Source organism: Alligator sinensis, unplaced genomic scaffold, assembly GCF_000455745.1.
Source record: "Alligator sinensis unplaced genomic scaffold, ASM45574v1 scaffold602_1, whole genome shotgun sequence".
NCBI classification, from domain to species: Eukaryota; Metazoa; Chordata; order Crocodylia; family Alligatoridae; genus Alligator; species Alligator sinensis.
The window spans coordinates 907,973-922,642 of record NW_005841976.1 but is presented as its reverse complement, the minus strand read 5'-3'; the positions used below and the strand labels follow the sequence as shown (position 1 = coordinate 922,642).

Here is a 14,670-nt window from a genome sequence, read left to right as displayed (position 1 = left end):
GCAGTTGTACCATTACTTTTAATGAATGCTCTAAAACACTGTAACAGAATACTAAGAACAGATTAGACAGCACTGCTATAATACTTATTAATGGCATCACCCACATAGTAATTACAGTTCCAATCATGTAATCATAATACTTGCGACTGGACTAGTGAAGGTGATTATAGCTGTCCCAATCTGGCTAGCTCTAGCACAGGGCCCCACAGGCTGGATCAGACCCCTCATGCCAGGATCAGGCCCCATGCCATTCCTATGCAGTCCTATATGAAAAAATCTGTGCCACCTCTGCCTACTTCTTCATGCAGGGATTGGGCCCTGTGCCACCTCCACTCAGTCCTATGTATGGTGATTGGACTTGGGGGAACCTGCACTACCTCTACCTGGTTTCATGTACAGGGATCAGGCTCCAGGGGCTGCACACCACCTCTGCCAAGTCCCACTTGTGGGAATCAGGCCCAAAAGCAGGGCCACAGCTTGCAGGGATCCCCATGGGTTTGCAGGCCAGATGACTTAGCACTAAGGGCAGATCTGGCCCACAAGCTGGGGTTTGAGTATCCCTGCCCTAGCAGATCAACTCAGACATGAAAGGAACCTGTCTCTCTTGTTCCATTTTATCCCCGTAGATTTTTCATTATTCACCTTCTTCTGAGTTCTAGGGTTGATCAGAACTAGCCTGAATTTCCACACACAAGTATCTTATCATGTCCAATACACAACACCACGCTACTGTGTTTGTTTCTTCCTAGTAGGCTTCTTCCCACCCCCTCCCAGATGTTTCCACCACCTTTTCTCCTGCATTTTCATATCTAGGGCTCATCAAACTTCTTTTTGGTAATACGAGCATTTTTACGGTGTGTGCACATGTGCATGTGTGTATCTCTGTCTGTCTATCTATCTCTCTCCCTCTCTCTTTGCTTATACTTTGGTTTCCTGAAGGATTCTCAACATCTATGTTATAATTTGAGTACATTTCATAATTCCTACAATATAACATGTATATTAGGCTGCCTGTTTTACTTTTGTTTCTGTACATTAGGTATAAAACCTCAAGCAGTTCCAGTAACAATTTGGTTCTTCTGTTTGCCTAGTTCCTTGTTCCATTTCATTCAAGAGTAAAGAAAGAAGAGGCTGCAAAAGCAATACATCTAAATCTGCATCATGTTAAACATGCACAGATGCAAGCTTTCCTTCTCTCTTGGGGCATACTGACACAAAAACTTTGAAAGTTAGTGGAGCTGACACAATTTACATTAGCAAAGAATTTGGCCTGGAATCACCGTGCACAAAATTTAGTCTGTCAGATCTCTAAGGCAGAACTTCCCTGTCAGTGGATCAGGCCCTAAAGCCTGGAGTCACTTGTGGCCAATGGCCAGAGAGCAATAACAATCTTGTGGTTCAATACACATGAGGATATCAGAGTCTGAATCTGAGATCTTTCATGGGGGTTTAAGAGCAGAATATTTGCCTGTCCAGTTGTTAGATGATAGTGTTAAATGTTTAAAATAGATATATATTGTAGCAGTTTTTGTATTTCATTTCCATACAAAAACTCCAAAAACAAGAGGGAGTTTCATAAAGTGGAGACAAAACATTATCTCAGCTCCCATACCAATGTGGAGCAGTCATCTACAATATAGTTTGTACATTTTTAAAATTGGGACATTAAAATTAATCTGGACAGTGGGGAAGGCAGACTTTTCTAGGTTATCTTGACTACTAGATCTCACTGTTAGAAATATTTTTTTGATAGCATATATTTTAACCATTCTTAGTTTAGTTCCATTATTCCAAATTATACCCTTTGCGCACTACCCATTTGGTGAATGGTGTTTACTTCCTTTAAGTAGTTTTAGAAATAAACTCTTTAGTGTTTATTAATGCAAATCATATACAGCTCCTTTAATGAAAATCCCTCAGAAGTGGGCGTGGCTATTCAGCATGATAAAACATTATGCATGTTTTTATATGCATATAAATGTAGCAATTGCAAAAAAGTACAAAAAATACTAAAATGAATTTCCTGTGGTTCCTTTAACATGGCAACTTCAGTAAGATAAATTCAGTATAAGCAAAGTCTTTTGCTTTCTTTGTTGCTAGAGTAGTTTCATGATCCAGGCCAAAAAAATATTGACTGTGTGAAACATGACAAAAACATTGAAATATCGCATGTGTTTTCACTCATCTGATTCAGTTATGACCCAGAAAGCCTGAGTTTGAGCTAATTCACACATTCTTAAAATATGTATCATATTTGGATTGTTTTTCCCAGTAGCAGATGTCACAAATATGCACAATTTATGAATGCCAGCTGTGCATAACTTACCTCAATTACCTTTTTTGAGCAGACTGAGCTACCTAACATACAAATGTTGAGAGACTATAAAGCAAGGAATGTGTGAGCTTCTAATGATTCAGCAGCATGCTTCAGGAAGGTTACTTTTAAAAAGTTCAGCTATGTCCATCTGATATTTTACAGTCAATAAACTGGACTAAAAATCTTCCAGTAACAGGTTCTCTCTTGAGCTTTCTGGAACCTTTGCTTCTGGCTATTTCAAAATACCTTAATAAACATCCCTTCTTATAGCATTTTTCAGAGGCAAAAAATGCATATCAGATTAAATAAAAAACAGAAAATATTTGGTTTGGGCTTTGTTTTAAGACAAAGGGCAGTAGGTTAATTTCATTGAACCAGGTTGCCCCTGAAGGTGTTCACAATACTATGTTCTAAACCTTCTTAAGGATGAAAATGGTTTTAAAGTCAAATAACTGAATGGTTAGGTAGTTTTTTTAAACCATGCTAAAAGAAGTTGCTAAAACATTTTGAGGGGAGGAAGAGGCTTCAACATGGTTCTTATTGAACAAGTTGGGGATCTTGTTTTGCCTGCCTATAGGAGCAAGGGAACTACATACTCCTAGACCACATCCAGATGTGCAGGGATGTGCACTTGCAATGGCACAAATTGTAGTGCCACAAATTGTTCCACTACTTTGTGCCGCAGCACACGCCCCTGCACGTGCACTTTGGCGAATGACAAGTTTCCCTTTCCCCACTTCAGGCAAGCTACCCTTTCCCCACTTCTCCCAGCTCCCAGCATATTGGAGCGCCTGGAGCACAAATGAAATAGTAGAGATATAGCCAGAGCTATCCATTTGGACTGAGCCTCCATTTGTTCCAGTGCATGGCATTTTAGTATGTGCCACACTGCTTTTTTTCTCAGTTGTTTTTTTGCTACTGGGAAATCCCAATAACAGATTTGTCCCCACACTACAAATTTGCAGCATGGGGCATACTTTAAAATGCTGGACATGTGGTTTGTGGTGTCACAAAGAGGCTTGTGTTGCCACAGACTGCGCATGCCTGCATGTATGGACATGGCCCTATTGTTTGTGAGCCATGATAGCAATGGCTTCCTCTGCTTTGTACCAAACTATTCAGTAATGGGAGTGAAGAAGGAATTTAGGTTCCACAGAGCTGCTTCCTTCAGCATTTAGCTGCCATTCTAACATAAATGAACATAATGGACTGTAAAGTGCTGCTGCTGACCAGTAAAGGACCCAGTTTTGAGAGGGGCTGTGTACACTCAATTCCTCAGAGCACAAAATACCTATTCTGAGGTTTTTAGCACCTCTCAGGATTGGCCCTGGTGGGCCAAATATACCCGTTAAGTTTCCAGTTCCAGTGTGCCAGGCTCCCATTTGGCTCTTGTTCAAATCCATCTTGAAGACTAAGCGACTCTAAGGTTCCTTATGATACGGGGTGGTGCATAGAATGGGTATATGATATGGGGAAACTAAGGCACAAGGAAGATGAGACAAGGTAAACAGAGGCCATTACTACAGACTGAAGAGAGCTGAAAAGAAGTTAGAGCTGCAGAGTAGGTGGAAATAGTCAGACAATCGAGCCAGTTCTTTTCCACCAAGAAAACCTCAAACTCATTAGGACAGACTCAGATGCATGCTCATCAGCAACTGAGAGTATGAATGCAACATTACCAGCTGTATTCACACCCCCAAAAAATTATTGGAATGTCTTAAAGACCATAACATTAAAAAAACCCTAAAAAAACAACTTTGGGGCACATTTTATTTACCTTCAGGCGCTTAAAATAATGAAGTAATTGTTGAGAAGCAGGAAATGAATTAAATAATAGTTTAAAGGTGGGGAAAAGTGTCATCTTCAGCATCCCTGGCAGAAATGTCAGAGTATTTCTGCTTCCTATAGAGATTCAGACAGAGATCCTGTCGGAATAAAACATCTGCTTCTGTCTTGGAGACCTGAGGAAGGATAAATGTGATCCCCAAGAGCTTGCCTGTCTCTGTACCAACCATACAAATGGTCTACTAAAAGATATAGCCCACAAGAATTTTTGCCTGTCACATCTCCTGGAACATCATGGCAACAACATCACCACAGTTTTCTGTCATGTACTGGTTGACCCTAACCCTATTTTTGTATGCAATAGCTTGTAGGGATAGGGAACACTTTTATTAATAGTCACGTGAGTTGCATGTGGATTCTGTGGATTTTCTAGATTTGTGTAGGGGGAAGAAAATCAATCCTCTCCATTTTTTTAGTCTCTTTTGAAAAAAACAAAGGATAAGTAAATATGCAACAATCAAATTATCACCTTTAAAGTCTGGTTATACATCACTGACAGTAGATAATACAACCTTGAATGATTTTACTCAATGCAGTTGTGAAATCAGCCTGAAAATGCACGTTAGCTAAGGCAGTACAATAGCATGGATTTGTAGCTTATGTTCTTATAACCATATAGAGAGGCATAAAACATTTTATTCTCTCACATTTCAATATTTTAAAACTCTTGTGACAGCTATGAAATCCAGCTGCAGTAGGATGACTAAAAAGTTGATTTGCTTGTAGCTTACCTAAATAACCATACTTGGTCTGTCAGAGTACGCTTCTGTCTTCACAACTGTACTAAATACATTAGATGTTTTCCATGTACCTTTGGACTGTGAAATTGATGAATCTGAATTTAAAATAGGGAGTTTGAATTAGCTAAACAGTGGAAGAGAATGGAAGAGAAGAAGCAATGATTTATTATTTAATGTCAAAGATTTAATCAGAGGTTATGGGGTTGTGAAAATTTTCAGTGGCTTAATCTGAAGTCTCAGCAGGATTGGCTTCCTTTGCTACTGCATACTGACAGGCTCTGGGGCCCTTGTCCAGGTAACTTGTCCCTCTGTCAGCCACAGAGAAGCTTATTTAAATTACTAACTGACATAAGGCTTTCCTGTGTTCAAGGAGGAGATGTAATGTGTATGCATATCCGTATGCATGTGTGTAGGTTGTCGCCATGTTGGTCTAAGGACATAGGTGGACAAGGTTTTTTGGGTAAATCCGATATCTTTTATTAGACCTATTTAGATTGAGTTGATCTAATAAAAGATACTGGATTTACCCAGAGAACCTCGCCTGCCTGTGTCCTTATGTAGTGCATTCTCGTCAAACCACTCACTGACATTGATAAGAAGATGATCACCTTGCTATATGATCATCCCCTAGAATGAATCCTGGGGGATGGTTCAAAAAATAAGACTATAGGAAAAGGTCTCCTTTTCAAGAAATTTTTTTTGATTTTTAGAGTTCTGTAGAGCCCTATAAAATTATACTTCTTGCAAAGATTGCATTCAACTTGTAATGTGGTGCTATATTAGTATTATTATTCCCATTAACATAGCCTGTTAAGCTGATTAATAAGGATCGCCATGCATCATTTTCCATGCTCCTAAGGACAACGCTGTGAATCATTTACTACAGAGACTTCTCCAACAAGCGTTTGACAAAGAGAGGAGTGTTAAAAGATTAAATTGACTGTGTTGCACATAAAGCATAGATATTTACAGTCTCTGCTATATCTGTAGTCAGTCCGTGTCCAGTTTGAAACCGACAGTGATAATTTCTCTGTTTCCAGAAAATACCTACAGTGCCAGGTAATTTGAACCATGCTTAGTTTGAGCCATGCTTGGCGTGTACCACACTGTGCTACCAGTCACTGAGTCTCTTTCATAACTGCAGGGGGGTTGCCCTTTTACATGTTCATTACTTCCTTCACACACAGTAAATAAAATAGTAACTTAAAAAAATAGAAAAAAACTGCTGTTAAAATAACATTAAGGTTCTCTCGCACACAAGAGTAGCAAATGTTCAAGAAGGTAGGAATCTCCTGTCCTCAAATTTGCATTTCTAGTTATTCAATAACATAGATCATAAGAAGCAGAAAAATGTTCTCCCTGCCCGTGTCCCACTGCTGTGTTGCAGCTCTGGACACAAATCAGCAGGAGCAACAGCAGGAGTGCCATTTCCCCAGTCTGTGCTCCACTTGCAGTCCCACACACACATCGAAGGTTCAGTGCATATTTATTTCCTTTGTGTTGCTTTCTGGCAACTAAAAAGAAGCTTTCTCTTAGTGTATGTTGATCAATTTAATGGGCTTTAGTGGTTCCTGCAGAGATTGTGTAGTCTTTGGCACTGTTGTGCACAGTGTTTACATCATTTTGAAGACTCAGGTCATTAAATTTATAGTTATGTAGGGCCTTTTCTTTAAAAGACAGATTTAGATCCTGATTCAAAGCCCACTGAATTTAATGGAAACTTTAGTTAGCTTTAGCAGGCTTTAAACTAAACTGGTGCAGCTGCCTGAGTTGTTAGGGTGTATTTGCAACAATTTGGATCATTTACAGTACATGGGTTGGAGGAAAGTATTTTAAGCACTTTCAAACTCAAGGGCTCAGTTCTGCCTTCAGAATCCCCCACAAACAAATCGGTGGGAGTTGTTGTGTATACATCCATCACTGACAGAGTTTGGCTTCCAGATTCTCAAAACTGGTAAAAAAAAAAAAAAAAAAAAAAAAATAGATGTATCCGTATGAAAGTACAGACTGTGCTTGAGCTGTCACGACTTTTCAAAGCTTAAGTCACTTCAACCGATTTACATTTTCCTCCAAGTCAGCTTGAATATTTTAAGGATTGCTGATTTGCCCAAATTAACTGCTAATTGCAGCTAGCTATTTAGGCCCCTGAACTTCTCTAGGGAAAAAAATATACATTTAAAATAACCCTGTCAACTTTTTTTTTTAATTTATTTTTGCCAAACCCAACGTCTTTGTCCTGAGTCCTTCTTTGGGTAATTCTCAGCTTCAGTGGCAAGTGATCCTGCACAGAGTCCCAGATGAAGTGGGATTTCTCTAGCTACATGTGGAAGAGAGAGGATGGGGACATCTGGAGGTAGGACAGAAAGAGTGAGGACGAGGAGTAGGTGGAAGCTTGTACATCCTTTCCTAAGTATCAACCAGCTGTTGCAGTAGGTAGAGTGTGAGGATGCTGCAATCCAGGCTACCCAAAAGCTGTTTTTTTCTGTGCAGTCTGTGGGTACCTATTTCTCCCTACCTCTGTGGAAATCTTCCACCTTGGCCCTAAACTTAGGATGGTACCTGCAGCAAGGCAGAGGGAAGACTCAGCTCTAAATCCCTTCACCAAAAAGTATTAATAATTACTGAAGTGGCACAACCATCATGGCACTAGTTATGCTATTATCCATTCTGGAATGATGATGACAATGATGATTCTAATATGCAGCTGCACCTTTGCGCTAGGTTCTGTACATGCATTAAGATGTTCCTGCCATAAGGAGCTTTACAGTCTCAACATACCTATTGTTATTGTTTTTAAGCCTATTTCTGCTTCCTATGGCAAACGCTCAAGATTTATATTGTGTTTTGAAAGGAGTGTTTCAATTTATCCTAGGAGGGCTCTGTCCTGGCTCCAGCGATCCCTGTAATGAGAAGCCGTGTCCGGGGGACATGCAGTGCGTGGGGTACGAAGCAAGTCGCAGGCCGTTCATCTGCCAATGCCCACCAGGAAAGCTTGGAGAATGTTCAGGTACAGATTGCACCCCAGAGATAAGCAGGAAGTGCAGGAAGGCATGATTTATATATGAAGCACTTCCATTGTGTCATTGTAAGTAGAGCTGCTGTTGAAAGTCAGTGGGGATTTGTTTGTGCTGAATGCTTTGAAGGATCTGCTCCAGTTACGTCCACTTACCTGGATTGTAAAAGAAGCCAATTGTACAAATCTCTTGTTGCGTATACCCTGATTTTGTTTCCAGTGAGAAAACTCCCACGAGATTGAATTAGATCAGGATCAAGCCCCAAATCAGTAAACCATGGGACATTAAGGAAACAGTTCCTTCTAAAGCAGTCTCTCAAATGGGGTAAGCATCCTCCTGTGGGTGTGGGTGTGCCGCAGGATTCCTGAGGGTAAGCAAGAGGAAGGAATGGGAAAGCAAAAGAAGGGAAAGGGAAGGAAAACAAAGCTGAGAAACTCTGCAGTATCTCTTAGGCTGTTGGAGAGGTTTCAGTGTAGTTGTTATGACATAAAAATTATACTTTATTATGATGTGTAACACAGAATCGCAGGGGTACAGAGCACAGCAGTATAACAAATTGTAAAAGGGATACATGAGCCAAGAAAGTTTGAGCGCCACTGCTTGAGAGACCTGCTCTGATTAGATACTTCCCTACTAGTATCAAAGCCTTTGGGATTTTTCAGGAGATTTAGTTCTCCAGTAATAAAAAATGTTACTTATCATTAACATTCATAAGCTTTGGAATTTTTTCCCTGAAAATGCCAGGCTGTCCCTAGAGGAAAGATTCTGGAGCTTTGTAACTCTTCTCCAATTATCAGCTCCCAGGGGACCAGGAGCCTGATGTAAATCCCAGGAAAATCAACCAGAACATTTCCATTGACTTCAACAAGCTTTTAATTCAGACTTCTTGATCCATAAACATTTTGCTGAAACAGAAGATTAATCAGAAATATTAAACAGCATCAAATCCAGATTCCTTGTATTCAGCTAGTGATAAGCCCTTCTCATCTTGGATGAAACTTTAAGCATTTCTGATCTCAGGGCTATTGATAGTAGTCCTAATAAAGTCAGGAAGACTTTTCATATAAGTGTGGTGAATAGGATTTTTCCACTCATTATGAAATATTTTTTTCTCTAAAATATAGCAATATAACAATAGATAAAAGTTTTTTATCCATCAAGAACATGTTTTATTTATTAGATTCTTACGATAGGGTCTCATTAATTATATATGATCTTTAATTAATTTTCTGAGCAATTGTAGGATTATTTCATGTGTCTACTCATTCTAGCATATTAAAAGAACATGCATCTTTTCAAAATGGTTTTTCAGGGCACACTTCTCTTAGCTTTGCTGGGAATAGTTACATCAAATACCGAGTTTCTGAAAATAGCAAGAAAGAGGAATTCAAGTTGGCTCTCCGTCTGCGAACTCTGCAAAGCAACGGGATTATAATGTACACCAGAGCAAATCCCTGTATAATTCTGAAGGTAATTAAAATAACTTATCTTTCCCACAATCGTTTTTCTTGATTATATGTTTTTCATTGGCTCTTGGTTTGGGGACTGTAGTCTCATTTCAGCTGTGGAGTCCAATGATGAGGACTGATGGGTTTTAGGATAACAGGGAAAAACAGCAATTTTCGACAACAGCAACAAAAGGCAGCATGACTGCCTCATTAGTTGCATTTAATTTTGAATATGCTTGATTGGGTGCGATATATCATAAAAGTATTGCGAGTGTCTCAGTGCAAGAGCTGATCTACTTTGAGATGTGAGATCTGACCATATGATTACATATTCTAAACCACACTTGCTGAAATGGCTTCCCTTGTGTCCATGTCTGTGATTGGGGAATATGTCTTTGCTACTCCACATCACCGTTCATTTCAATAAAAAAGTGTTACTAAAGCTTTACCAGCTAAGTAAAAAGGTTTCTGTAACCGGTGAAATAGAAAGATTCTTCTGGAGGGCTAGAAGGCAAGGGCAGAGCCGTATTATAAAGTCTCCAGTCCTTTTCGCTCTTTGCTGAACTGCTGAGAATGTGTTTGTATGAAATAGTCAATTTTTTTTGCAGAGCTGGTTAAAAGGGGAGAATGAACTGGTCCAAGACACTCCATGTATAATATTTTTGCAGCACTTTACCTCCTACAGCACTGAATGCGAATGTTAGCTCGCCGTATCTCTGCAACAGAAAAAACAGTGGTCGCATTTGCTGTTTTATATTTTTTTTAACTAAATTCAGGTAAAATTAAAACTGCGACAGTGTGCAGCAATGTGTTCTACACAAACAAGTAGTTTGTGAGTGAGAGCTTTGCGCCTGTCATTAAAGGGGAATCTCAGCATAGCTCTGATTGAAATGAAGCATTATTGAGCCCTAAGCGTTATGAGATATACACAAGCTATTGCTTGAACTTTCAAACGTCTTTTGTACAGCAAAAATGAAGCCTTGGAAACCTGGTTTGAATTCTGCATTAGGGTTGCTTGTAGCATGTGTGTGTATTCAATGCTATAGTGTAATCTTTGAAAAGTACTCAGAAGAAGTAAATGGCCTAGGTTAAAGATGCCTCTTGAAAACAGTTGGAGATGACCCAGAGATAGTCTGAAGTGGTACAATGTTGCTGATGATGGTGATAAGGGAGTTTGAGTTATTACAGTTCATTGTGTAACAGTATCATGATAAATGAATCCTGGCATCTTTTCAGGCTTTCATTCATCTTGTAGTAGAAACATATTCTACCCTATCAACATTCTTCAGAAAATTACAGACATTATACTATGAGTATACTATCTGTTTTAGCTGTCTTCCTACTTTAATGTGATGGATTGCTTTTCACAAAAGGCCAAGATTTTAGGTAAAAGTATGGCAGTAAATAAATTTTTTGGAGATATTTAAAAGAAATGAAGCGGTATTTATTGATTGATTTTAAACTATAAAGGGCATCTAAAATTGAAGTCATGATCACTTGTGGTCATTGAAAAAAATTGCTTGGCACTAAACCTATGATCCGGAAAAGAAATTCAAATTAAATTTGAATTACTTAACTGTGTACTATTTTGGACTGGATTCTTAGCGGGGGTTTTGTGGGGGGGGTGGTGTATGTGGGCACATGCATTTTAAAGTGCTGCATAATGATACTGGATTAATATAGCAGCTGCTGTGTTTCCCTCCAGAGGTGGAATGCTCTGAGGTGTAGTAGTATATATTCTCAAATAAACTCACATGATAGCAAACCCAACTCCATTAAGAAAACATTGTTCGCTTTCCAAAATCAGGCAATCAAAAATTGGGAAATGATCAGTTTAAAGTACCGCATGCAAATTTAATCTGAACGTTGGCCTGGAAGGCCCTTCTGGGGGGCCCTTCCCCTGACCCGGCAGACAACTATGTCATCGAATCTCTGTCATGATCCTTGCATGTGGGTAGGATGCCACCATCTTAATTACACGCTCACATACTATTTTTCTCCCACAGATCATTGATCTTGTTCAGTTCAGTATCCATAGAAGGGTGGTAATGACTGAATAAGCTGTTGTTCATTATTTTGTTTTCTTTGCCTTGTTCAATGTACATCTCCAACCTGTTCAAACCCTGTTTGGGAGATGGAATTAATGATTTCCTTAAGAGCTGTTCTCCAGCAATGGTCACTATGATACTGAAGTGCTTCATAAAGATTAGTTCATTTATTTAAGAACAAGCATGTGAAGTGAGTCATGGCATTATTCCCATTTTACAGGTAGGGACCTGACACACAGTCACTGAAGTATGAAGAATCCACTGATTCTGGGTGCCCAGTACAAGACATATAAGTCCTAATCTTTCAGATCTTTGTGGTATTTTAGAATATTTAGCATTACATAGCATCTCAGATGCTTAAAGCATAACTCTAATTTGCTTCAGCCACCACTGTGACTGCTCAAGTATAGACCACAGTTCTCTTTGGCAGTGTTCAACTCACTTAACCAAGAAATCCTCTTCATCTTCCTGCTATCTGCCCCATTCACCACAGATCTTTCTACTTCTAGAACAAAATAGCAGGTTGCACAGGTTGCCTCTCCTTCACTGAGCCCCCATCTCCCTGCTCAGATGGTTACAGATATCTTCCTTCCTATGTCAAATTCTGTCCAGTAAGTTCCAGTCTCCTTACCCAGGAATCCCAGTTCCCCCCTCTCATACCAACTCCTAGTCTCCAGTCTCATTAATTAGCTAATATAATTAACTCCCTTATGGCTCCTCATGTAATCTGTTTTTGCTGCCCAGCTCATTCCTTCCCAAGGCCCAACCCTGTCTCCTAGTCCAGTCAGCCAGTTTCATTTTCCACATCAAGCCTCAGCCTCAATGGTACCCTACCCCCAGGGCACATCTACACATGTCACTGTGACAGCATTGTTACTGCACCGTGAGTTAGTACTTCCTTTTGGAAGTACTAAATCATGGCGCAGTACCAACCCCTACTGCGCCATATGTGTGGTGTATGGTTATTTTTAGCAGCTACCTTGCCGTAGCAGCACGCTATACCAGGGGAACACGTCACTACAGTGAAGTAGTTGCTGGTCAAGTGTAGATTCCTGCAGATGCTATGTTGCCGTAGCACATTGCTACGGTGACGTAGCATCATGTGTAGATGCACCCCCAGCCTGCTCCTTTCCTGTCCCTTGCCCAATTTTTGTCCTATTACATCCAAATCTGTTGGATACTCCTTCATGCTCCCTAGATGCCATCAGTAAGACAGGCTTCTTACTCTAAGTTTCAGTGCCTGGCCAAGTAGCTGGCTTCAAGCATTTGAGAGCAACCATTCTAGAAGTCCAGTTTTACCCTTGTAGTCCTGGACTTGCAGCATACTCTTCATACAGTACATGTGCAGTCTGATTAGCACTTGAATCTGCGTGAGTCTTCAGTATGTTCATGGAGTGAGGGTGATATTGCTGGGATTTTTGCTCCTGAAATCAAAGAAATCTCTATTTAACATCTGTAAAGTGTAGTTTGTCACCAGTTTAATACTTGATTAAATTCATGTGGAGTTCTAGGGGAATGGCAAAAAAAAGAACACCACTGACAGAGATCACCATGTGCCAAGTGTCAGCTGTCTTGTCAAAAGCAGGCAGGTTCTAGAAAATTTCAAAGAAAAGATTATCAGAATATTTTAACCTGGGTAAAACAGTGTGCTACTTTTGAGGAAATAATTGAACTATCGTGTTTAAGAAGAGGCTGAAAAAGCAGTGTCCAGGGATAATCTAGGAGTAGCTATGCCTGTGCTCTACTATGGATATTTCCCATGATTCTGGGCTTTGCTGCTTACCTTCTGGAACTACGAAGGAGTTATTTTTCCCCTTCTGTTATTATCTGTGTTAGGAAGAGGGGGTTCACCTTTCTCAGAAGCAGTGGGGTTTTGCTGCAGCCAAGCCTGGGGATTTTGACTGCAGTATCAGTACCTACTCCTAGCAGGACTTAAGCCTGAATGTTTCTGGATAGAGGGTCGGGCCGCTCTGCTCAGGGTCAGACTGATCACCATATTTGGGGTCAGGAAAGGATTTTTTGCCTTCCTCTGTAGCAGGGGGCATGGTCCTCCACCTGTGACCTTCTCCTGGGATCTCTTGAGCTCATATTAACAACCTTTACATCAGCAGGATATTGCCTACTGTGGTCCCCCTGCTTAACCTGTGGCAGCTTAAGGTGTTATGTCTTGTGATTGTGTCAGGGATGACTGTGTAGTTTAGCAAATAGGTTGGACAGTGGATTTGTGTAGGATAGTTTGGATAGGGATGATCCTCCCTCTGGCAGAGGGTTTGGATTAGATGACCTCTGGAGGTTCCTTCCAGCCCTACTTTTCTAAGATTTTGGCTAAAACTCTTTAAAAAAAAAAATCTACCTTAGAGCAGAAACACCCCAGAAATCTCCATCCTTAAAATGGAAGTTTGGCAAAATTATAAGCAGTTGAAAACAAAATCTTATGAGAAGTGTCAGGTAAGAAGAGATGCTGCCACCCCAGCTTATATGTGCAATAATTGAATGAGATTCCCACATTCATATGGCATCTATCAACCTTGATAAACACATTCATTTACCATTACCAATAGTAGCTCAAATATGGAGATGGGCACTTTAGAGAATTGTAGCACAGATGGAGAAATACTGTCCAGGGATTCATCTGTTATCTGAAGACTCGTGGGCTCAATTCTTTGTTCTTTTCTAGACTTTCTACATAATTGTGAGCAATATACTTTGTGATAACATTTTCCAAAGTACCTTGAGTCCTTTAGAAACTTAAATACCTAAGTCACTTTTGAAAAAGTCCTCATCTCCTATGTCCTTTTGATGTTTTCTAAAATTTTATCTTTAGTTTTTGCAAACTTTGATTTCCTTATCAGGGATAATAAGTAGCTGGTTTCTTCTCCCTCTCCAACGTCTCCCTCAGGGTGATCTGAAGATAAACACATTAAAGGACTGTGAAACCGTCAGGTATTCAGGAAATCTAGGCCATGTGAACAGTTTAGATCAGGGGTTGGCAACCTACAGCCCGTGGGCAGGATGTGACCTGTGAATAGAGTGAATCTGGCCTGTGGCAGCTCATGTAATTGGCAGCATGCTTCAGCCACAGCAGCAGAGGTGGTGTCCCCAGAGTCCTGTTGCCCTCCAAATTCAGTTTATCTTTTGTGCTGCAGCAGGCAAATCATCCTCAGGGCCCTAGTCCCTGAATTTTTCTATCTATTCCCTCTTCAGTGTGTGTTGTTTGCCAAGAGGTGCAGGGGTGTGGTTCACGGTGGGGCTGGCTTG

The 14,670-nt window shown here is 40.2% G+C and overlaps 1 protein-coding gene across 1 annotated transcript in view; it reads left to right on the top strand.

Annotated features, from left to right (window-relative positions):
• The window catches only part of LOC102385662 (protocadherin Fat 3), a 641,364-nt gene that overhangs the window by 584,126 nt on the left and 42,568 nt on the right, over positions 1-14,670 (top strand). The window contains 2 exon segments of the mRNA XM_025200838.1: positions 7,775-7,909; positions 9,229-9,386. Of these exon segments, the coding sequence (XP_025056623.1) occupies positions 7,775-7,909; positions 9,229-9,386 (293 nt within the window).